The sequence below is a fragment of the Phyllobates terribilis genome, unplaced genomic scaffold, assembly GCF_046119375.1.
Source record: "Phyllobates terribilis strain yellow unplaced genomic scaffold, ASM4611937v1 Scaffold_5__5_contigs__length_657084704, whole genome shotgun sequence".
In the NCBI taxonomy this organism is placed as follows: Eukaryota; Metazoa; Chordata; class Amphibia; order Anura; family Dendrobatidae; genus Phyllobates; species Phyllobates terribilis.
In genome coordinates, this window is record NW_027362765.1 from 540,649,829 (window position 1) to 540,675,676 (window position 25,848).

The window sequence follows — 25,848 nt, forward strand, 5'->3', positions numbered from 1 at the left end:
TTAAAGTTGAGGGACGCATGGATTCCACTCAGTATCAGCAGATTCTTGACAATAATGTTCAAGAATCAGTGATAAAGTTGAAGTTACGCAGGGGATAGATCTTTCAGCAAGACAATGATCCAAAACACCGCTCCAAATCTACTCAGGCATTCATGCAGAGAAACAATTACAATGTTCTGGAATGGCCATCCCAGTCCCCAGACCTGAATATCATTGAACATCTGTGGGATCATTTGAAGAGGGCTGTCCATGCTCGGCGACCATCAAACTTAACTGAACTCTAATTGTTTTGTAAAGAAGAATGTTCAAAAATACCTTCATCCAGGATCCAGGAACTCATTAAAAGCTACAGGAAGCGACTAGAGGCTGTTATTTTTGCAAAAGGAGGATCTACTAAATATTAATGTCACTTTTCTGGTGAGGTGCCCATACTTATGCACCTGTCAAATTTTGTTTGAATGCAGATTGCACATTTTCTGTTAGTACAATAAACCTCATTTCAAGGCAGAAACATTACTGTGTCCAACAGTTATTATATATATCAAACTGAAATAGCTGTTGCAAAAACACCAATTTTTATAAAACATTAAGCTTAAGATTAATAGGGGTGCCCAAACTTTTTCATATAACTGTAAGTACACCTATCTCATCAGGTGTCAGGGAACTGTTTAATGATGTATGCAGTTTATATTGTGAAATATGGTGACTAGTGATGATCGAACGTGCTCGGTTAAAGGGTTAACCGAGCACACTCGGGTGCTTACCGAGTATTTTTGGTGTGCTCGAAAACTATGTTCGTGTCGCAGCAGCTGCATGTCTTGCGGCTGTTAGACAGCCGCGAAACATGCAGGGTTGCCTAACAGACAATCCCTGCATGTGTCGCGACTCAAACATAGTTTTCGAGCACACCGAAGATACTTGGTAAGCACCTGAGTGTGCTCAGTTCACCCCTTAACCGAGCACGTTCGATCATCACTAATGGTGACATCATAAGTTTGCATTAAATTGATAGATTTTTCACATTTGCAACTATTCTTAAAGGATGCTGTGTTAAAGGGCTATTTCCATCTTGTAAAGTGATGGCATATAGATTGGATATGCCATAACTTGATGATTCATGGTGGTTGGACTTATATTGAGATTAAAGCACTGGAATGCTGCCATAGAACAGAGTCCCCTTCACTATTTTTGACTCGTTAAAGGGTTGATTGTGACTTGTAGGATTGCTGCTTCCAATAGGTGGCGCTATAGAGTTCAAGCCCTCTTTTTCTCTGAAGAGGCAATTTGTATACCTGTGCAATGAATTCCTGCCCACCCATTGTGTAAGGAACTGCACATTTTAGGGAATGGGCTAGGCTGCAGTTCCCTGCACAACTGGGTGGCCATTGTGTAGCAAAAAATTGCAATAACAGAAGGAATTAAAGGGAACCTGTCACCAGAACCTGTCAGGAATAAAGTTCATTTCCTCCCAGTGGTGGGGGTCTAAGTGCAGGCACTGGGCAGGTTCACAACTCTATTAACCTGCAGATTAACCCCACATCGGCAGCTTAATAGCATTTTTTCACGTGAAAGGCTACCTTTAACATTTAATACTCTACTATGTATCATTATCTGTAGTCTCCCACTTTGTTCGAGTCTTCTCCTTGCATTATGTCCAGTGACTGTTTTGAAACAGGCACTATATAGTAGTATTTTATGGATATTGCATAAAAGTATTATTTGGCATTGTATGGTAGTTTTCGTGTATAAACATTCTGGTAAAAAGTACAGTATATATGTCCAAAGGGAGATATGAGATGATAGCAAGTGAGAGTCAAGGGAGAGTCAATAAGAAGACATGTAGAAAACAAATGATTCAACGTTTATTTTATTTTTTGCCTTTCAAAATGGAACTGGGAAAGAAGAAAGGGAAGAGGGGCAGTGAAATCTGTTGAAAAATAGCTGACCATTGTTAAAAGTTATACCTTCAAAGTAATCCCAAGCAGGCTAGAAGCAAAAAATATGGTCTGTAGCCTTGCAATCCGCACCACCTGGGACAAGCATCGGCTTACGGTTAAACTCTATTTTATAGATTATTCCACTTACAAAACAAGAAAAAAAAAAGTTTCAATTTATATTTTTATAATATATATATACATCCTTTTTTCCGTAGATTACATGTGAGGCTGCCAGCTGGACAACTGTAATGGTCATGCACATGTCTGCAGTATAGCGCACTGATTTTTGTATGATTGGGCCATCCTTATGATAAATAAGTAGTTGTTGATCATATTTGCATTCAAGTGACCTATGCATATTATACGTCTCTGGGTTTAGTCAACTGTACAAATACCGAGAGCCTAAATAAAAACCACAACAATTATACAGCTTGCCTTATAAAAGCAAGACTACTCATCATGACCACGGAATTCAGTTTTCTTTGTACTGGAAACACTGTCTTCCTGATGAAGTATGAATAAAGAATGTCCTCTCGAACCAAAAAGAAAATACAGTCTGCAGTTTTATCTCTCACTTTAAAAATGGAAATGATATCTCAGAGAAGCTCTCATGCCTATTTTTTTTTTTTTAAAAAAAGGGCATCTTCTGCAGGGCAATTGGGTCTTCCGTATTATGGCTACCATCAAGTCTTTGGCATGTGGTCCTTCATACTGGCCGGTCCACAGCATACTGACAAGGGCTCAGGTTGGAAGCCGGAGTCTGTACTGCTGGGTATGTGAAGTTGGCATGTTGCTTAGCTTTCAGCCTTAAACTTGCCAAACTTGAATTGCAAGTGTCCCTGTACATGTAGGGACTGGCTGTTGAGGCATAGGGACAGGCACTGGCTGAAACTGCAGAATTGAGGCTGGGGCTATTAAGATTGTTAATGTTTCCCAAATTGTTAAGGCTAGAGCCTGGAACTCCAGTCACTGCTGAAGGAACCATAGATGAAGGCATGGTCATTGAAGCAATTGAGTTGGGTGGCGAGAACATTGGTTGGGATGACAAAGGACTTACATTCATGGAGTTAAAAAATGGAAAACTCTTGGCAGAGAGGGGGCTAGTTGCAAGACCTTTGGTAGCCCAGTTGTTATAAGAGTATCCAGAATACATGTCATCATAGGGCTGCATCAGTCCATTAAATTGGGCTCCAAAGCTATTTTTGCATAGTTCAGCCTGCTGATTCCTTTCTCGTTTCCTCCACTTGGCTCTCCGGTTTTTGAACCACACCTACAAGTACAAAAAATAGATCATATTACATTAATGGCAGCATGGTGACAACATCTATGAAGACACAGCTTCTAATCTTAATCAGCCAGACGTTTAGATTTCTTAAGCCAGGAGAAATACAGTATTATTATTGTTGACTTTGAACGTTTTGAATGTATGTGTTTATTTTGCTGGTCAAGAAGGACAGTGACTAAGTGTTTGGGAACAATGATGTTTGTTACTATGTTAATTACATATTGTACTAAGCCAGCTAGTTTATTTACAAGAGCAGGGGGATTAGCTCAAACAATGAGACCTGAGCACTGCACCTTCCCCCCTGCCCCCCCCCCCGACCTATGACTGATGACCTTAGCCACATATGTAAATATAAAAAGGGTTTTCTATCCTGCTGCAAAGAGAATCAAGAAGAATCAGAGAGACATTTTCAGGACAGCAGATGGATAGCATGGCTCCATCCAGAGAGATACAGATTTGGATTTTACAGGATTCCAGCCTAAAGGAACACAGCCCTGACTGGAAGGATACAGATCTGCTCCATTGACCATCAGAGAACTTATGGATACATTTGGGGAAACCAGGTTGAGACAATGAGGTCACCTGGTCCCATGAATATGTTGTTTAGGGTTGCCAGATGGGACCCTCCGGTCGCCTGGAACCCATGGAGACATTTGCAGATGCCAGATTGGGACTAGCCAGTCATCTGGCCCCGTGGAAACTCTCGGTGAGGCCAGGGTGGGACCCTCGGTTCTCCTGGCCTTGTACCTCAATGGACTGTCAGCTTCCTAAGCTTGCCACTACCTCCTCTCTGTGGGGGCCTGCCAAAAGCGGGGGGCCACTGGTTGAGGTAGTTGGCCATGGAAGTCCCAAAGTCGCAGTTGTTCTATCCCCGGCGAGCATGAGAAAGGGTGAGACCAGGGCCAGACTGGCCATTTGGCAAGTCTGGCAAATGCCAGATGGGTCGGTCCAGCCATGGGCCGCATTACTTGCTATTAGCAACTGTGACGGAGCACAGAGCCAAAGGCTCCGTCACTTATTCAGGCAGGCCTCGGTCATCCCTTCATACGCAGCGCAGGTCACTTGCGCAGTTGGGCAGCGGGCATCCCTTCAGCTGGGGGCTTTCTGGAGGCCGTCGCATGCAGGTGACATCGGCGGTTGATGAGTATAAAGATTTTTTTTATTTTTGGGTGCTGTGGGGAACCATAATATTATATAGGGGCTGTTTGTGGGGGATGATTCTACTATATGGGGGCTGTTTGTGTGAGACCATCACACTACATGTGGGCTGTTTGTGTGGAACCATCATACTACATGGGGGCAGTTTGTGAGGAACCATCATACTATATGGGGGCTGTTTGTGGGGGATCATCTTGCTATATGGAGGCTGTTTGTGGGGGATTATCTTGCTATATGGGGGCTCATTGTGGGGGATCATCCTGCTATATGGGGGCTGTTTGTGGGGGACCATCATGCTTTATGGGGGCTGTTTGTAGGGGATCATCCTGCTATATGGGGAGCTGTTTGTGGGGGATCATCCTGCTATATAGGGGCTGTTTGTGGGGGACCATCAAGCTACATGGGGGCTGTTTGTGGGGGATCATCCTGCTATATGGGGGCTGTTTGTGGGGGACCATAATACTATATGGGGGATGCTTGTGGGGGACCATAAAACTATATGGGGGCTGTTTGTGGGGGACCATGATACTACTTGGGGACAGTTTGTGGGGGTTCATCCTGCTATATGGGGGGCTATTTGTGAGGGACCATCATACTACATGGGGGCTGTTTGTGGGGAACCATCATACTATATTGGGGCTGTTTGTGGGGGAACATCATACTACATGGGGACTGTTTGTGGGGGATCATGTTGCTATATGGAGGCTGTTTGTGGGGGATTATCCTGCTATAGGGGGCTGTTTGTGGGGGACCATCTTACTACATGGAAACTGTTTGTGGGTGATCATCCTGCTATATGGGGGCTCTTTGTGGGGAATTGTCCTGCTATATGGGGGCTGTTTGTGGGCGACCATAATACTACACGGGGGCCGCAAATGCCAGATGGGCCGGTCCGGCTGTGGGCCGCATTACTTGCTATTAGCAATTGTGATGGATCACAGAGTCAAAGGCTCCATCACTTACTCAGGCAGGCCGCGGGCATCCCTTCATCTGGGGGCTTTCTGGAGGCCGTCGCATGCAGGTGACATCGGCGGTTGGTGAGTATAAAGATTTTTTTTATTTTTGGGTGCTGTGGGAAACCATAATACTATATAGGGGCTGTTTGTGGGGGATGATTGTGCTATATGGGGGCTGTTTGCGTGAGACCATCATACTACATGGGGGCTGTTGGTGTGGAACCATCATACTACATGGGGTCTGTTTGTGAGGAACCATCGTTCTATATGGGGGCTGTTTGTGTGGGATCATCTTGCTATATGGAGGCTGTTTGTGGGGGATTATCCTGCTATATGGGGACTCGTTGTGGGGGATTATCCTGCTATATGGGGGCTGTTTGTGGGGGCCCATCATGCTTTATGGGGGCTGTTTGTGGGGGATCATCCTGCTATATGGGGAGCTGTTTGTGGGGTATCATCCTGCTATATAGGGACTGTTTGTGGGGGACCATCATGCTACATGGGGGCTGTTTGTGGGGGATCATCCTGCTATATGGGGGCTGTTTGTGGGGGACCATAATACTATATGGGGGATGTTTGTGGGGGACCATAAAACTATATGGGGGCTGTTTGTGGGGGACCATGATACTACATGGGGGCTGTTTGTGGGGGATCATCCTGCTATATGGGGGGGCTATTTGTGAGGGACCATCATACTACATGGGGGCTGTTTGTGGGGAACCATCATACTATATGGGGGCTGTTTGTGGGGGAACATCATACTACATGGGAACTGTTTGTGGGGGATCATCTTGCTATATGGGGGCTCTTTGTGGTGAATCATCCTGCTATATGGGGGCTGTTTGTGGGCGACCATATTACTACATGGGGGCCATTTGTGAGGAACAATAATACTATATGGGGGATGTTTGTGGGAGACCATCATACTATACGGGGGTTGTTTGTGGGGGGTCATCATACTATGTGGAAGCTGTTTATGGAGGACCACCATTTTATATAGAGGACTGTTTGTGGGGGACCATCATACTATATGGAGGATGTTTGTGAGGGACCATTATACTATATGGAGGTTGTTTGTGGGGGACCATCATACTACATGGGGGCTGTTTGTGGGGGACCATCCTGCTATATTGGGACTGTTTTTGAAGGATCATCATTCTATATAAAGGACTGTTTGTGGGGGACTATCATACTATATGGAGGCTGTTTGTGGGGGACCATCATACTATATGGAGGCTGTTTGTGGGGGACCATCATACTATATGGAGGCTGTTTGTGGGGGACCATCATACTATATGGGGGCTGTTTGTGGGGGACCATCATACTATACGGGGGCTGTTTGTGGGGGACCATCATACTATACGGGGGCTGTTTGTGGGGGACCATCATACTATATGAGGGCTGTTTGTGGGGGACCATCATACTATATGGAGGCTGTTTGTGAGGGACCATTATACTATATGGAGGTTGTTTGCGGGGGACCATCATACTACATGGGGGCTGTTTGTGGGGGACCATCCTGCTATATTGGGGCTGTTTGTGAAGGATCACCATTCTATACAGAGGACTGTTTGTGGGGGACTATAATACTATATGGAAGCTGTTTGTGTGGGACCATCATACTATATGGAGGCTGTTTGTGGGGGACCATCATACTATTTGGAGGCTGTTTGTGGGGGACCATCATACTATATGGGGGTTGTTTGTGGGGGACCATCATACTATATGAGGGCTGTTTGTGGGGGACCATCATAGTATATGGGGGGCTGTTTGAGGCAACCATCATACTATATAGGTGTCTGTGGGGGATCTTCATCTTGTGTGGGGGCTGTGGTGGACATTATACTGTGTGGAGGTCTATGGGGCACATTATACTATGTGGTGGGCTGTGGTGACCTTCATACTCTATGTGGTGATTAAGGGGGACATCAGATTTAATGGGGTGGTTATGAGGGGCATCATGTTTTATATAGGGGTCTGTTGTGCACCTCATACTGTATATTAGAGGCTGTGCTGAATACCATAATGTATGGGGGGCTGTGGTGACCATCTTAATATGTGGGTGCTGTGCTGCATCATACTTTGTATAGGATTTGTGGGGTCATCATACCATGTGGGGCATAATACTCTATGAGGGTCACGAAAGGGGTATCATAGTGGGTGAGACCACTTAGGGGCTTTAGTAGAGGGAAAATAAATGTAAGTGCTGCAATACATATCCTCCGTTTCACAGAAAGTTGGGAGATATGCCATTCTTTGACGTGATAGGACTTTTTCTACGGGACCTGTTATTTCTATGTATTCCCCTGGAAGGCACAATGGGGGGTCGTTATCATTATGGGGAAGCAAGGAGGCATTATTATTATTATAAGAAAGCACAGGGGCTGTTTGCATTATTATAACTAGGTGCATGGTCACTATTATAAGGGGTCACAGGGGAATTATTATAAGGCAGAACAAGTTGTGGTTTGTGTAGAGGTGGTCGAAGGAGACGAGGGTCTTGGAAAAGTAGAATGTAAAGATGCCTCTGTTATATTTTACAAGGACGAATTATGTCGGAAGAAGAGGTCATGGTGGTCTGGGCCGAATTAAAAAGAAGAGGGAAAACGAATGACAAAAACAAGCGAGAACAGCACTGGTGAGAATCTGCACACATATATGGTCTGTAGAGCATTGGTGTAGACCTGATATTACCATTATATGGTCACTGTATGGTCGTGATATCTGTCCTAGTGCAGTGGTTTTAATTAAAGGGGTTGTCCAGGTTTAATGTTAAAGTCTGCAGTGACTCTGTATGACTGCAGATTTCTGAATCCTCATAGTGTGTGCATCGCGTGCTGTGAGGATTCTCCGGTGTCGGGAGCGGCCGGTCATGTGACCACAAGTATGATTTGAATTCATGCGATCACGTGCTGGCTAGACGTGCACGGCCCCTCTCAATACAAGTGAATTTAGCAAAACAGAGTACGTTTAGTTGGAACGTGGCCGGAGGTGTGGAAATCCTATACTTGTGGTCACATGACGGCCTCTCCCAACACTGGCACCGGAGAATCCTGACAGTGTGTGCTGTGAGGATTCAGAAGTCTGAAGTCACATAGACTTTAACACCAAGCCTGGACAAGCACTTTAACAATCACTATGGTGGTATTATCAGTACTGTATATACGGGTAATATTTGGTTATGGTTTGTTGGTATTTGTCTGTTATATTGCAATATTGTTGTCATTATTATTCAATTTTATATAGCCGTATTACTAGACATATTGAAAATCTTGATTTCCTTCAGGGAGGGTAATATAAGTAATAGATATCTCCATCTGGGGCTTGAGGGCTGGGACAGCATGGGCCTGTGTGCTTTTATATGCCAGGGCTGAATTTCAGTCCCAGTCCGTCCCTTGGTGAGACTGTGTAATTTTGCACCATCTTGGGTATTTTGCTGGGACTGCTCTGTTTATTGTCCATTTGGTGGTTCAATAAAATATTCCCACACTGTTTAACATCACCCTGTGTTGTCTGTACAGTATTATGCCCACGGAAGACCCCGAGTCTTCACAACATCTTTATTAGTTCTGTAGTGATTTTTATTCTAATAACTTATATTAAATATTATTTTATTACGATATAGAAATGGAGATCAACTTTATCACTTGAGCAAAAGTTTCTGTGACTGTACCAATGGCTATAGTGACGGTATCCTAGAGCAACTCCTCTTAAATTCAACTCATCATTAGTGTTGAGCCACCCCCGTAGTGTTCGGGTTCGGTTCGGTTCGTCGAACACCGGGATGTTCGTGGAACTGTTCGTCGAACACCTTAGAACACCGTCAAGCACCGTCAAACACCGTTAAAACCAATGGCAGGCAAACAAAAACACATAGAAACACATAGAAAACACCTTCAAAGGTGTCCAAAAGCTGACAACTGCTCAGAAGACACTCTCTTTAAAAAAGCCGGCCGGCAATTCAGCAGCGGCATATACCGGTACCCGACAATTTAGACAAGAAGGAATACAGCATCACACATAGATTAGATAGATAGAAACATGTCAGTCACATATATAAGAAGTACAGTGACAGTGTTGGTTACTGTACTTGTCATTTAATGTTAAAGGGTTTATTAAAAAAAATATTAGTGTTTTCATGCACCGTCTCTTTAAAAAAGCCGGCCAGCAATTCAGCAGTGGTACCCGACAATTTAGACAAGAAGGAATACAGCATCACACATAGATTAGATAGATAGAAACATGTCAGTCACATATATAAGAAGTACAGTGATAGTGTTGATTACTGTACTTGTCATTTAGTGTGAAAATAAAGGATTTATTAAAAAAAAATTGGCGTGGGGTTCCCCGTAATTTTAGTCTCTAGCGGAGGTTAAGCACACGGCTGGGGCAGATGTTTGAAGCCTGGGAAGGGGGTAATACCCACGGAGCTTCCCAGGCTACTAATATCAGCCCCCAGCTGAATACCTAGCCTTTACTAGCTATTAAAATGGGGGACCCCAAAAAAATGACGTGGGATTCCCCCTATTTTAATAGCTAGCAAAGGCTAGGCAGACAGCTGGGGGCTGATATTAATAGCCCAGGAAGGGTGCCATGAATATTGGCCCCCTCCCAGGCTAGAAACACCAGCCGTCAACCGCCCCAGAAATGGCGCATCCATAGGATGCGCCAATTCTGGCACTTAGTCTCGCTCTTCCCACTGCCCTGTAGCGGTGGCAGTGGGGTAATAGGGCTGGGGTTGATGTCAGCTTATAATGCCAGCTGACATCATGCCCAGGTTAGTAATGGAGAGGCGTCTATAAGACACCCCCATTACTAACCCCATAGTCAAAGTTACAAAAAAACACAAACACCCAGAATAAAGTCTTTTAATTGAAATAAACACACAATTCTTTATTGTTCTAAATTAAACCATACTTACCATCATGCCCATTCCAGCTGAAGCCAGCGATCTCCTGCAATAAAAGTAAAATAATAAAGCAACATCATCCTTACCTTTCCATGGTTCCCACACTTGCGCTCTGCAGTGTCTCTGAAGGATGACAAGCTGGATGGCAGCGCTCAGCTGTGATCCAGCCTGTCATCTCAATGCCATCCCAGCGTGGGAGAATTCTCCTGCTCAAGCGCTGAGGGCTGAGAATTTTCCCACGCTGTCAGTGACGTGCATGAGGTGAGCTGAGTTCATTGGACATGAGCTCACCTCATGCACGTCACTGACAGCATGGGAAAATTCTCCTGCACTCACCGCATGCGCAGGAGTATTTTCCCACGCTGTCAGTGACATGCATGAGGTGAGCTGAGTTCATTGGACATGAACTCGGCTCATCTTTATGCCGTCACAGCCAGACACTGAGGAGCGCAAGCATGCCTGCGCTTCTCAGAGTCTGCGGCATGGCAAGCTGGATGGCAGTGTTCTGCTGCGGTCCAGCCTGTCATGTGAATGTAGCAGAGCTGGAGCCGTCGTGGGAACCATGGAAAGGTAAGGATGATGTTGCTTTATTATTTTACTTTTATTGCAGGAGATCGTTGGCTTCAGCTGGAATGAGCGTGATGGTAAGTATGGTTTAATTTAGAACAATAAAGAATTGTGTGTTTATTTCAATTAAAGGACTTTATTCTGGGTGTTTGTGTTTTTTTAACTTTGACTATGGGGTTAGTAATGGGGGTGTCTTATAGACGCCTCTCCATTGCTAACCTGGGCTTGATGTCAGCTGGCATTATAAGCTGACATCAACCCCAGCCCTATTACCCCACTGCCACCGCTACAGGGCAGTGGGAAGAGCGAGGCTAAGTGCCAGAATTGGCGCATCCTATGGATGCGCCATTTCTGGGGCGGCTGACGGCTGGTGTTTCTAGCCTGGGAGGGGGCCAATATTCATGGCACCCTTCCTGGGCTATTAATATTAGCCCCCAGCTGTCTGCCTAGCCTTTGCTAGCTATTAAAATGGGGGGGACCCCATGTCATTTTTTTGGGGGTCCCCCATTTTAATAGCTAGTAAAGGCTAGGTATTCCGCTGGGGGCTGATATTAGCAGCCTGGGAAGCTCCGTGGGTATTACCCCCTTCCCAGGCTTCAAACATCTGCCCCAGCCGTCTGCTTAACCTCCGCTAGAGACTAAAATTACGGGGAACCCTACGCCAATTTTTTTTTTAATAAATCCTTTATTTTAACACTAAATGACAAGTACAGTAATCAACACTATCACTGTACTTATTATATGTGTGACTGACATGTTTCTATCTATCTAATCTATGTGTGATGCTCTATTCTTTCTGTTATAAATTGTCGGGTACCGCTGCTGAATTGCTGGCCGGCTTTTTTAAAGAGACGGTGCATGAAAACACTAATATTTTTTTTAATAAATCCTATAACACTAAATGACAAGTACAGTAACCAACACTGTCACTGTACTTGTTATATATGTGACTGACATGTTTCTGTCTATCTAATCTATGTGTGATACTCTATTCTTTCGGTTCTAAATTGTCAGGTACCGGTGTATGCCGCTGCTGAATTGCCGGCTTTTCATGTTTCACTGTGAGCACTGTTCCCATCGATTTGGGCAACCACTGTAATGCCACACCCACCATGGCTGTGGCATCACAGTGAGTGGCAGACAATCCCTGCATGATGGGTGCTCTAAATAGCGCCAGACATGCAGGACACGCTTTTGGTGCACGAACAGTTATCGAACATAACCTCGAACAGCCAAATTTTTGCAAATCGTTCGCTTTCGTCGAACGACTCGAACACCGCCCAAAACAGCTCGAATTTGAGATTGGCGAACAGTTCTAGTCGAACACCGCTCATCTCTACTCATCATCTAAAATGCCACGTACTCATATGAATATCCCATCATTGACCTATTGTTCTACTGTATCTCATCTGACCACAAGTCTGTGGTCACAATGGCCATATGCACATCTAGAATATTAGCTGCAAATTAGATCCTCACTGTATAATGCATGTGCATTGGATTTTAACAGATCCCATACGCACGATGAAGACATGTTGTGGACTTTAAATCCACAAGATGCCCAATCTATTGCAATTTTTGTCTGAATTTGATGCCAAGGATTTCTGGCTAAAGCATGGCCAAAAAAACTATTGTGGAAGTGATTATTTTTTACAATCTCCATTTTTAAAAATGTAGAACTAGTGTAAATAAGTTGTTGGTTTAATTGAGAAAAAAAGGTGAATAGTAAATACTTCCAATCTTAATAAATAAACCTCTTGAGAATAGTGAATATTTTTCATACATACCCTGACTCTGGCCTCAGTAAGGTTGGTCCACACTGCAATCTCCTCCCTGGTGCTCATGTCTGGATATCGATTCCGCTGAAAAGTGGCCTCCAGTTCTTGCAGCTGCTGGCTTGTAAAATGTGTCCTCTGTCTCCTCTGCTTCTTCTTTAATGAACCATCTTCAGGGTTGGAGTCATCTGTTTGGTTCTGTTGTGATTTTTCTGTGTCTAGGGAATAATTTTTTATAAGAAATTAGTCATTTGTTTCAAGTCCGGAACTCTATCATGAGCCCTACCTTGTGTTAACTTAAAGGGAATAAATTATCAGAAAAGGACATTATTTAAATCAGGTTTTTATTTATTTTTTTCTTCAATTTTCCATATCATTATACATTGAAAAAATCAGAAATGTTGCAATTTTCAAACAAACCACTAGACTTTATATAGGACCACACTTCCTGTTCTGTTCAACTGACTTTTAAGCACTCTCACTATCATTACAGACAGGAGTACAATGAAAGGTAACACCCTTCTACAGTAGATAATACAGGATCAACCAATTACTAGAGGTGATGTTACATTGTCCTTCTTTCTCCTCCCTACACAATAACCATTTCCAGGATTACAGCACACCCAGATATGACATCTATATAACAAATAGGATCTGAGTCAGTCTATTGCTGCTAATGTCCATATGCTCAATGAAAATGACAAGTCTAATATTAGGCCTGGTGGCCAGTGTTCAAGTGCAAGATTTTCATTTTTTTATTGACAGTATTATGCACAATAAAATAAAGACATTATCAAAGATAAAAAATAAAATAATATATTTAATGTAAAAACCTGGCACTGTTAAAGGGGTTATCCAGGACTTTTTTTTCTCTATTGGGCTAAGAGATTATCAGCAGGTAGTCACTAGCAAGCTATTCCCCTGCTTCTTTTGACCTCATGTCAACAGAGTAGCCCCTTCTCTTCTGGTCTGCTCTGTCGATAAGGTGTTACTGCCGATGTCATGCTGATTGACAGCCGCCTACCCGCAGTTAGGCAAAGCTGGCTATCAATCAGCATGATGTTGACACTGACGCACCATCAACAGAGCAGAGCGGAAGAGAAGGTGCTGTTCTGTCCACATGATGTCACCGAAAGAAGAAGTGGTCTGTGACAGTTCTAAACCAGGACAGATCGTCACAGGGAAGTACATGCAGGTATTTGGTAGTTGGCAATAACCCGCCCGCAAGTTCTTAGCAAAATTGAAAAAAAACTTCTAAACCTTGGATGAGTCCTTTGAATCTGAATTCCCTAGCATGATATATGATAACTTTTTTTTACTGAAACAACTATTTTAACATGGAATATAAATAGTTTATTGAACATCTCTTTCTTACTCATGAACATTTGCTCCATTTACATTTTTCCTATTTGTCAATAAATATTCATAATAAGCAGAATTCAACTCAAGAAACTCGATATGATAATGAACGATATTTTTTACCAGAGGAAATATTTTTCCATATGTAAACTAATTTCTATGGAGTTTTTGTCAATATTGAGCTTTTATTGGCAATGGCAAGCGCCAATAAAAATACAGAGTTCCTGATTTTGCTAGTATATCATACATTTTACATCTATAAACAGTGAATATGTGAGTAGTGCAAGGATGGAATTCAGTCGGTCATACTGGTTGGTAACATCACAGCTGGTTCAATGGACTGGGAAGAAGCAGTGCCCTGGTCCAGCATGCACTGTGACTGCCTGTGCCTACCCTGCCCCTCATGCATGTGAGTGACAGGACTGGGGAATTATAAGGAGGAAGGAGCAGAGTCACTGCGCCACTCGCACTTCAAGACGGACAAGCAACTGCTGCAAAGTGCGGTCTGGAGTGTACTCTAGAGACTGGCTGGATGCTGGAGATTAAAATCTGTCTCCGATGTTCAGCTCAGCCTCTAACAGTATACTCCAGACTGTACTCAGACAGGGCATCATTCTTCTTATGCGCTGCCCTTGCATTGCCAAGCGCTGAACCACTCAAGAGGAGGAAGCCTAGGGCCATGTTCCCACAAGTGAAAACACTGCTTTTTTTCCTGTTGTGTTTTTTTCTGCAGGTTTCATACACAACACACAATAGCAATCCTGTTGCTGTTTTTGCAGTGTTTTTAGGGTTTTTGGTGCAGATTTGTTGTAGTGTTTTTTATTTTTTTAGCACTGAACTACTAGAATTCTGCACTTAAAAAAAGATGTTGTGTTTTTTCAAGATCCCCATAGAGTCCTATAGAGAAAACATAAATAAAGTAACTATTTATGCTGTTTGGGAACATTATCTGAGAGGAGACAAAGCTGCGCTCATTGTAGGATCTCTAATCCCAATTGTCTTGCTGCCCATCTTACACTCGTTTCCCTCACCTTGTCTGACATATACAACATTATCTGCACTCAGGGAGTTATCACTGTGTTATCTGTGGTGTTACATAGGACTGCAAGTGACATCTACTACATTATCTGTAGTGAGGGAGTTATTACTGTGTTATCTGAGGTGCTACATAGGACTGCAAGTAACATCTACCAACAGAAGGATGACAGCGGGAAATACAATTTTACATGCCTGTAGTTTTCATCCTTCACATACTATTAAGTCAATCCCTGTTGGTGAATTAATTAGGGCCAAGAGAAATTGTAGTGATCCATTTTCTTTCCAAATGGAATCGCGTTTAATACAACAGTGTTTATAAAACAGAAACTATCCCACTTGGTCCTTGAATCGTGCCGTTAAAGGGAATTTCTGATGCTTGCAGGCCCTGAAGAAAACCCCGCCTTCTGTGTAAATTACAATGTTTCCTCCCTCCCCTGCATGTCACAGTGCCTGGATTTGGTTGCTGCAACTGCACATCACAGGGAACTGTGACGTGCAGGGGAGGGGGGAAACATTATAATTACCACAGGAGGCGGGGATTTCTTCAGAGCCTGCAAGCATCAGAAACTTGATTGAATAAAAAGACATTTCACAGCAACAAGACCTCTAATATGAGGCATACAGGTAGGTATAGATTTACATTTCTATCACCTGTATGCCCATATTAGAGGTCAGATAAGTGCCAGGGGGGTGACAGGTTCCCTTTAATATAGTGAATTCCAAAACCAGACAGGATTTGATGAATAAACTTCCCACTAAATATAATAGTACTTTGTCCCATAAACCCACTTTAGTTCTAACTTATAATACTCATTTAAAGCTATCTCAAATTATTGTTAATCGCAATTTACATATTTTAAGAGATAATAGTATTATGGATTCAATTTTACAGGAAGGTAATAGAATTGTTTCCCGACGTGTGCCAACTATAGGAAACACTCTCTCACCCAGTTTGTATTGTTCAGATAGAATAGTTAATTGCTCCCATAACTGGCTTTCTTCCAATGGTTACTTTAAATGCGGCCAGTCACCATGTAAAACGTGTTCACATTCAGTTAAAATGTACATTTTCCAATTTTGATGGTTCAAAAACCTTTCCCGTTAAAAATCGTTCTTAACTGCAATTAAGACCAGGTAATTTATATTATAGAATGCCACATTTGTAACCTAAAATATATTGGTTATACTAATAAGGGAACATTTCTATGATATTATTTAAGCCACTAACTAATCGAAATGTTTCTAATGCTTCAAATCATTTCATTACGGAACACAATATAAAAATTTTCTGTTTTGTTACTTCTGCAATAGAATATGCTCCAAACATATACGCAGTGTTGATAGAGAAAAAATTATCCGCAACAGGGAAGCTTTCTGGATTTTTTTTATTAAACACACGGGTTCCTACAGGGTTAAATCTTAGAAGGGAGATTATATAACATTATTGACTTCATTTGTATTTATTTCTTTCCTTTTTGTTGTACAATAATCATGTCATCCAGTCATTTATTGTTTTATTTTTTCATTTCCTGCTTTTATTCTTATTTCTTTAATGTGTATATTGCTTTTTCCATTCACTCGTCTCATCTGCTTTATCTCCCATGTGCACTTTAATTAATGAATCATGTGAATATTTAAGCTCCCACCCTTTGTAATTTCACTTTATTCCGACCGAGTTTAAGAACGCACAGAGCGTTTGAAACCCATTCAATTTCTATTTCTTCTCCTTTTTGTACCCCTTATCCCCAACTGCACCTATGCCTAGGTACAATACAATGTTGCCCTTATGCTTTATAGCTGTATTGAATAAAAATGTTTAACTTTTATGAATTCCTATTTGAAGCTGGATCTATTTTTCTTTGTATACAGTTCTCATCTGACGTTCAACATGATCCTGTGCTTCTCTTTGCCGGAACTTATCTGGATTTATCTTTAAGGATGAGCTGATCATCTGTGTCATTAGGTAACATGAATCTAAGGGGTAAGTTTTCTCCTTATGGAGAGTGACATGCCAGGTTTGGCACGCCAGTATGAGGAGACTTAAACGCCTTGCCACCTATTAGAGACTTGGAGATGAAAGTGGATATAAAACCCGCGCTGCCGAGGATCCAATATACAATAGGAGACCAGATGCGGTATGGATGCGGTTTTATTTGTCAATGTGTTTTGAGGTAATCATACCTCTTCATCAGGACAAACCACAATGATAAACCAATAACATTGGTTTGAGTGCTATCCGAAAAAAATCGGATAGCAGTCGTCCTATGTAAACGGGGGTGTAATCGAGCCCTTAGGAGGGGTTAAAGAAACCAAAAAGCAGCCTTGCTTAATTTGGAAGACAGCATATGATTACTTAAAGGTACAGTACAGACCAAAAGTTTGGACACATCTTCTCATTTAAAGATTTTTCTGTATTTTCATGACTATGAAAATTGTACATTCACACTGAAGGCATCAAAACTATGAATTAACACATGTGGAATTATATACTTAACAAAAAAGTGTGAAACAACTGAAAATATGTCTTATATTCTATGTTCTTCAAAGTAGCCACCTTTTGCTTTGATGACTGCTTTGCACACTGTTGGCATTCTCTTGATGAGCTTCAAGAGGTAGTCACCGGAAATGGTTTTCACTTCACAGGTGTGCCCTGTCAGTTTTAATAAGTGGGATTTCTTGTCTTAGAAATGGGGTTGGGACCATCAGTTGTGTTGTGCAGAAGTCTGGTGGATACACGGCTGATAGTCCTACTGAATAGACTGTTAGAATTTGCATTATGGCAAGAAAAAAGCAGCTAAGTAAAGAAAAACGAGTGGCCATCATTACTTTTAGAAATGAAGGTTCGTCGGTGCGAAAAATTGGGCCAACTTTGAAAGTGTCCCCAAGTGCAGTTGCAAAAACCATCAAGCGCTACAAAGAAACATGCTCACATGAGGAACGCCCCAGGAAAGGAAGACCAAGGGCCACCTCTGCTTCTGAGGATAAGTTTATCCGAGTCACCAGCCTCAGAAATCGCAGGTTAACAGCAGCTCAGATTAGAGACCAGGTCAATGCCACACAGAGTTCTAGCAGCAGACACATCTCTTCAACAACTGTTAAGAGGAGACTTTGTGCAGCAGGCCTTCATGGTAAAATAGCTGCTAGGAAACCACTGCTAAGGACAGGCAACAAGCAGAAGAGACTTGTTTGGGCTAAAGAACACAAGGAATGGACATTAGACCAGTGGAAATCTGTGCTTTGGTCTGATGAGTCCAAATTTGAGATCTTTGGTTCCAACCACCGTGTCTTTGTGCGACGCAGAAAAGGTGAACGGATGGACTCTACATGCCTGGTTCCCACCATGAAGCATGGAGGAGGAGGTGTGATGGTGTGGGGGTGCTTTGCTGGTGACACTGTTGGGGATTTATTCAAAATTGAAGGCATACTGAACCAGCACGTCTACCACAGCATCTTGCAGCGGCATGCTATTCCATCCGGTTTGCGTTTAGTTGGACCATCATTTATTTTTCAACAGGACAATGACCCCAAACACACCTCCAGGCTGTGTAAGGGCTATTTGACCAAGATGGAGAGTGATGAGGTGCTACACCAGATGACCTGGCCTCCACAGTCACCAGACCTGAACCCAATCGAGATGGTTTGGGGTGAGCTGGACTGCAGAGTGAAGGCAAAAGGGCCAACAAGTGCTAAGCATCTCTGGCAACTCCAAGATTGTTGGAAGACCATTTCCGGTGACTACCTCTTGAAGCTCATCAAGAGAATGCCAAGAGTGTGCAAAGCAGTCATCAAAGCAAAAGGTGGCTACTTTGAAGAACCTAGAATATAAGACATATTTTCAGTTGTTTCACACTTTTTTGTTAAGTATATAATTCCACATGTGTTAATTCATAGTTTTGATGCCTTCAGTGTGAATGTACAATTTTCATTAAAATACAGTAAAATCCTTAAATGAGAAGGTGTGTCCAAACTTTTGGTTGGTACTGTATATACTATACATAATATACAATGCCCAGAACTTAAGTAGGAAAGATATTGGGCTACACTTACTAAGCAAAATGCATCAGAATTCTGGTTTAATTCACTTCCATGCCATTTATTATGTATTTTAGACGCTTTCAGACTCACCTGACAAGGGGGGGTGAGCCAAAATTTGTCAAAAATTGCCACCTATGTACTTTACAAGTCTAAAGATGCAGAAATTTGGCAAACAACATGAGCCACTTTGATAAATTTTGTGTATTGTAAAAGAAAGTAAATCTTGCTTACCTACATTATGTTTATTGTATACATATTGTATATGTGGAGCCCGTGCGGGTTCAGTTGCCACATAGGTACTGCATCTCATCCAGAGGTGTGGTACCCCACTCTCAGGTAAGGAGGGAGTACTACCCGGGACCCACACACCCGCATCCAATACACTCCACTTCAGTAGGGAAGGGCGGGATTGCTCCTAAGGGAGAGCACAGTCCCTGGTCCCTAGCTGGAGGGTGGAACCATGTAGTGGGTGTGGGTGGAGGAAGTAGATCAGGGGAGCACTGTCAGGAAGAGTATAAGAAGGAGGGGAACCATCTAGAAGCAGTCAGTACAGAGGAGAGAGAGCTGGGAGCAGGAGCTCAGGAGGAGCTCTGCTCAGGAGGAGTGGAGAAAGGAGCAGGGCCCAGAGAGGTACAGTAGAAAGGAGGAACAGAGGAATCCCAGGGGCACGGTGAGTGTAGAGGCCACCCGTGCACCCGAATTCACGCTGACGTGGAGGGATCAGGCCGCAGAATGGGACCGGCCCCTAACTAGTGGAGAACAACCAGGCTCAGCTAGACAACCGGAGGCTGCTGCATTGTCAAGGTGCTGTAGCCAACAGCCACAATTACATCACCGAAAAGGTGGCCGGATAGGGTTCAGGGGACTGCACGTCACCCGACAAGGCCCGAGGCCACTGGCTTGGAACACTGATTGTGAAGTGCAGGGCAGGAGGGTGAGAGCCAGCGCAGTGAGACGACCGGGAAAGGTACATAGAACGGGGTCCTGTTTAAGTACTCCTGAGATACTTGAGAGATTGCTGAACCCCTACCCCGGAGGACACAGGACAACGTGGGAGGTTACGCACTGGCCATTGTAACCTGGAGAATTGAACAACCGTGAGTAAAACCTGAAGACTGCACCCCATTGTGTCCTTGAATGATTGCTGCGCCATCACCAGCCCTGCACTACACAGCACCAGCAACATCTACCTCATAATTTCCTGCCCTGGAGCTTAGCTCTGCCTGTGGAGAGCTGAACCAACTTTGCTGTGTCACCATCAGCTCCAGTGGATCTGCACCGCAGCGGCGGCCCCATATAGCCGCACACTACAGGTGGCGTCTCGAACATTATCTCTAAAAACTTTATTCCCCTTTCACTTTCCCTTTAATTGACTGCCCTGGGTCACGGACCGGGTCACTGCCACCGTGACATCCCCAGCATCGAACGGCCCAGCTACCGAGTACCCCACGGCCCAGGGGGCGCATCACATACCTTTAAATGATCATATACTATGTTAAAAATTAAAGGGGTTGTCTTGTCTTCTTAAATGAGTAAAGTTGCAAAATGTTTGTAAAAACAAGAAAATTTGCAAGCTACCTCTTATTAAAAATCCTCTCTGTTCTCAAAGACGCAAAGACGGAGGGATTTTTAGTTTACTGATCATTGCCTAGGTCACCATTCACGGTTTGGACAGCATGTATCAGCTGACGGGTTCCCTTTAAGTAAGTGAGATTTGGGGTTTATTTACACCCTCCTCACTCTAACCTTGTAGAGTACATAGAAAAATGAACACGAGCAAAGTCATCGTAACACTGAAATCTCACTGATGAGTTTCAAAATCAACAAAGTTTGTTAATATGTTAAAAGAAAAACAAAACTCATCCTGATGTGCCAATGCTTCTACAGACATATGCTCACACATTAGCCTTTAAATATTTAATGGTGTGTGCTTTAGAGAATTATGTCTGCATCTCCTACTAACACCATGATATATCAATATCCAGTGTGACAATGTCAAGGTGGCAGAAAAGACAATCACTGAATTTATTCATAACAGGAATGTATAAGAAAATGAACCATGTTACTTGCCGCACAATTTTGCGTTATATAAAGTACATTAAACCATATTATTATTTGTTTTAACTATTATTAATATAAGTAAGAATTTTCTACCTTTTACCAAAATGTGTCATGTCCTGGCCCCTGATTACATATTACTGATATTTTTATTTTGTAGATTTTAGTTTGACTGCTGCTACTATATCCCCTATACCTACACCACTGTTGTCCATAATTATGAAGATGTTTTCAACTGCAACACAGTGAAGTGGTGCTCTAAAGATAATAAGGTGGTCTCTTACTAATTACTTGTTTGTTTTTAATGCTCACTGTAGTTTCAAAAAACTTTGCATGAATTAGTACAGAAGAATACAAGACACCTTGTAATATATCATATCATGAAATTCTTCTTCTTTCTCCACTTATAAGCCACTACTACCCATCCCCTGCCTCCTGAACACATCATTCACTCTGGAAAATACTGCTCAACTCCTTCTTTGATTGCCAGTATAGTGAAGTGTCAGGTAACGGGGAATATTGAAATCTATGGAAAGCGGAGGGGAAGGGAAACTGAGCAGTACTCAGCTCAGTGATAGACCAGGCAGACACTGGAAAATCTTTAGTCACTGTGGCTGAATTCACAGCCACACAGCTCAGTATTGATGTATAGTGTCCTCCATGCTTCCGCTTCTTTCTGTGTGCTAACTTCAAATCTCAGAGAGAAACCGAAGAATCTGGGAGTAAAAACTTATTATGACCTTTGACATATTGAGAGCAGGAATGACTGTGTCACATGGATTTATGCCTTTCTACATCAATTAAGGAATGTGCTCCTCAGACCATTTGGTGGCATCACAACCCTGAACCAGATCTCAATCAGGGGACAATAAAACTTTCACACTATGAACTGCTCCAATATTTACTGCCACAACTGTTTCTCACTCTCCCATGATAGTTCTGCTTTACGTCACTTGTCTTATTTATTGCATTATTTCTGTGACCTGCTGTGTTTAAATATGTGACTCTTCAGATTTTGTGTAATAGTATGCCTGATGAAGACACCTGAGTAGTCTGGAAAGCTGCTATTTGTTATAATGTTTTCAGTTAATCATTAAAAGGTATCAACCACTGAGGACTCTCAAATTGTAATATTTTTCTATCTACTGGCTAACACAGTACAAAGATATATATTTTTCCAGTCTCTGCTTTAGTGAGATGTGCAGTTTCTTTGAGCTTAGGTAAATTGCTAAAACAATTTATTTAATTGATTTGCCTCTGTAGAGAAGAGCAAAAACTACAAACATTATTTTGGAAAAATGCTGACAAGATTTTAGTAGTTGATTTTCATAATTGTGGCAAAATTACACCACAAATAATACTAGTAAATGTACTCTCAGTGAGGGTTTCTTCTAAGTAACTATAATCTGTCCTTTAATTATAAAAAGGCAGCGTGTAATGTGTGCATATGTATGTGTAATTTGTGTTTGAAATGTGTATGTGTGTGTAATGTGTATGTACATTGATCAGACATAACACTAATACTATTTACCTAACATTGTGTAGGTTCCTCACGTGCGACTCAAACAGCTCTAACCATCAAGGCATTAACTATACAAGACATCTGAAGTTGTAATGTGTTATCTTGCAGCATGATGTTAGCAGCAGATTATTTAAATACTGTAAGGTGGGGCCTCTATTGCTCATGGTCCAGTCTGATGCTCACATGCCCATTATAGCCACTTTTGGTGATAGACAGGAGTGAGCATTGCCACTCCAAACGTTATGTTGCATATACAGCAAGCTAACATGCACTATGTTTTCTAACAATTTTGTATCAAAGCTAACTTTTTCAGCAATTTATGCTAAAATACATCTTCTTTAGGATTAGACCAGATAGTCTTGACTTTTTTCCTCACACTCATCGCTGAGCTTTGATTGCCCATGTCCCTAACTCTGGTTCACTGGTTGTACTTACTTGAACCACCTCTGGTAAGTACAAACCACTATATACCAGGAACACCCCAGAGGACCTGCTGTCAGTAAGCCAAACCTCCAACTCCGACTCCTCAATTTCCATGACACCGACTCCATCTCCGACTCCGACTCAGTCATACATGGCTCATGCTTAAGTGATAAATTTACTGTATCACAGATTAATCCCGGCTAAAAGTCTAGACTCTTAGATCAGGAATAGGATAGACATTTATAGGACATTTCATAACTTTCCCAAATGATTATGAAAAAATATTCCCCATAAACTGCACTGAACTACTGTACCCAATTTATTATATATTTTAGGAGTCGGAGTCGGTACATTTTATACCGACTCCGACTCCACCAAAATGGGATCCGACTCCACAGCCCTGCTATTTTCCCATTTTTGTGTTCCAAACACATCACGTTTTTTGAGACTTGCTGTGAAACCTGTATGTATGTATTTGTGGCACCCCAGGGGTCTGGTTTCCACAGTAACAACAATGTTATGTCTGAGAGCAGGTGGGAGGTCTCTTGGTCAGGAATCCTATGCATGCCACACCTCCTGCCCAGTCCTGGGAGGGGAAGAACTTCCCCTATATAAACCTGGGGCTGAGGCAGGGTTAGAGAGTTTAGAGGGAGAGTTCAGCCAGAAGGGCTGACAGGGAGCTGTGGCTCCGGGTGGGCCCAGCTCCTGGGCCATGCCAGAAGTAGAGACAGAGAAGAGAAGCAGCTATGGGAAGAAACAACAGGAGCTCTGTGGGAGCAGTGTTACAAGGAGTCAGGGGCTGGCAGCTGCAGAGCTCGCCCTGACTGAGAAGATTTCTTACCGGACCCGGAGTCCGAGGCTGTGGGGACTAACTCCTACCCAGCAGCAGAATCCGTCAGGCAGGGGATTTCAGGTCCTCTGGCCAAGAAACCCGAAGGCACGGTCACACGCATGGGACCAGCACCGCCGTCGTGGAGCGGAAGCTACTAGAAGGCCCCGAGTCACCGGCCATACGGGTGAGCACCACACGGTACACTCAGGGACGTGGGCTACTTATACCCGCCTCTAGCAAGGTAGCCAGAAGAGTACAGTTAGTTTGGGAGGCCTACAACTCCGCCTGGCCAGGGGAGATCCCATCTGCTCAAGGACTGACCAGGCCCCAATCGCTAGCCAGTACTCCGGGAGGGTCTATCTTTGTCACCAGTAAAGACCCTGAATCACACCGCATCGTCTCTGAGTGATTCCTGCTACCCCCATCATCCACGTCGGCTGCCCTGAGGCCATACCCCTCCCGTTGGGGGTTATACTATCACGCTGCACAATCCTACCACCGGCCTCAGCGGTCTGCCCTGCAGCAGCAGCTCCTTAGCTGTACTCAACGGGTGGCGTAGTCGTCCAACATCTACCGCTGATACATCGCCGCTCAGTTTGACTCCCTGGGCACGGACCGGGTCACCGCCACGAGACTACAACCCTCAACAGATCCGGCTCCGGGTAAGCTCCCGCGTGCGCAACGCTGCGCGATACAGGCCCAGGGGTGCGTCAACTTTTGGCGTAGTCGGCAGGATTTCGTGCCCGCAACCACCGGGTACTGCGTGCCTGAAAAAGACTGTTCAAACTTACCTGTGGTGAAGATTCCCGCCATCCGGCGCCATCTTCCGCTTCCTTCCCGCCATCGGTGGAGTTTTCCCGCCATCCGGCGCCATCTTCAGCCTTCTTCCCGCCATACGTGGAGTTTTCCCGCCATTGGACGCCATCTTGAGGACGCCGCGCGGGAAGAAGAGGGGCGTGGACTCCGAAAGCGCGAGAGAACTGAAGCCCCGCCTCACGTCCGGACTTTGCGTAAGGTCCTGGAAGGAGCCCAGCAGACGCCGACGTCACAGGAGCGCGACGGAAGGTCCTCAACCCTGACGATCCACTGCGGAGCCGCGGCCTACGGAAGAGGATCATCGCAAGGTAGGCCACGGTCCACTAGGGGAGAGAAGGATGTCGGATACGGAGGAGAGCTTCACCGCTTCAACCCCCACCAGCGCCACCGCTGTTGCGGTCATGCCTTTCACCATGCCCTATATCCCGGGGGCAGCTTGGCTACCCCAGTACTCAAGGGAGTCACATACCCTGCATGACTTTAGAGAAAAGCTGGATAGCCTCTTCCAGGTGTACCCCCTCACAGAGGAGCAAAAAGTGAGCATCCTGGTGGCCCAATTAACCGGGGCAGCCCAAAGGGAGGTAAAGTCCTGGCCACCTGGGAGGAGGACTGTCGCAGAGATACTAACCCAGCTAACCGAGGAGGAGCTGCAGTACTACCAATACGAGGAAAGCCAAGAGGACCCGGACGGGTCTGAGGACTACCCTCAGGAGGGAGCACAAAGAGGACATAGCTACTGAAGGGAAGTAGCGTGAATAAAGAGCTGTAAATAGTTACCCGTAAGGGTACAAGGACTGCTGCTAATTAAAATATGGTCCCCGTTGGGATTAGTGAATTGTTCCCCATGTGCCCCTATCTTAAACCAGGCTGAGGACTGTGAGCAGCCATTCCTTATCCCCACTGGCCGAGGACTGAGAGCGGCCATATCCTGTAAATAATTATGTGTTTCTAGTAATTTATGGGAGTCCTTGGTGGATTTACCAGGAATCCTTGTACATGGTTGGAGCGTAACCTAGGAATGGACTAAAGACTGTTAAGGACTCGGGGCAGGACAGACCCCTACCTGGTTACGTCTCCCTGTTTTGGTGAAATGGACACCTTGCTTTCTTCAAAGACTGCACCCGGTTACAGACATGCCGTGACCACCTTTATGTGTTTCTTTATTGTATTGTTATTGT

At 43.8% G+C, this 25,848-nt stretch overlaps 1 protein-coding gene across 2 annotated transcripts in view; it reads right to left on the reverse strand.

The window, feature by feature from the left end:
• Window positions 1-1,843: 1,843 nt before the first annotated feature.
• The window catches only part of LOC141271325 (pituitary homeobox 3), a 192,952-nt gene continuing 168,947 nt past the window's right edge, over window positions 1,844-25,848 (reverse strand). For both annotated transcript variants that reach the window (XM_073681436.1, XM_073681437.1), the window contains exons 3-4: window positions 12,600-12,805; window positions 1,844-3,207 (exon numbers count right to left, since the gene is read on the reverse strand). In XM_073681436.1, the coding sequence (XP_073537537.1) occupies window positions 2,644-3,207; window positions 12,600-12,805 (770 nt within the window). In that variant the 3' untranslated portion in view covers window positions 1,844-2,643. The remainder of the gene's footprint in view (window positions 3,208-12,599; window positions 12,806-25,848) is intronic.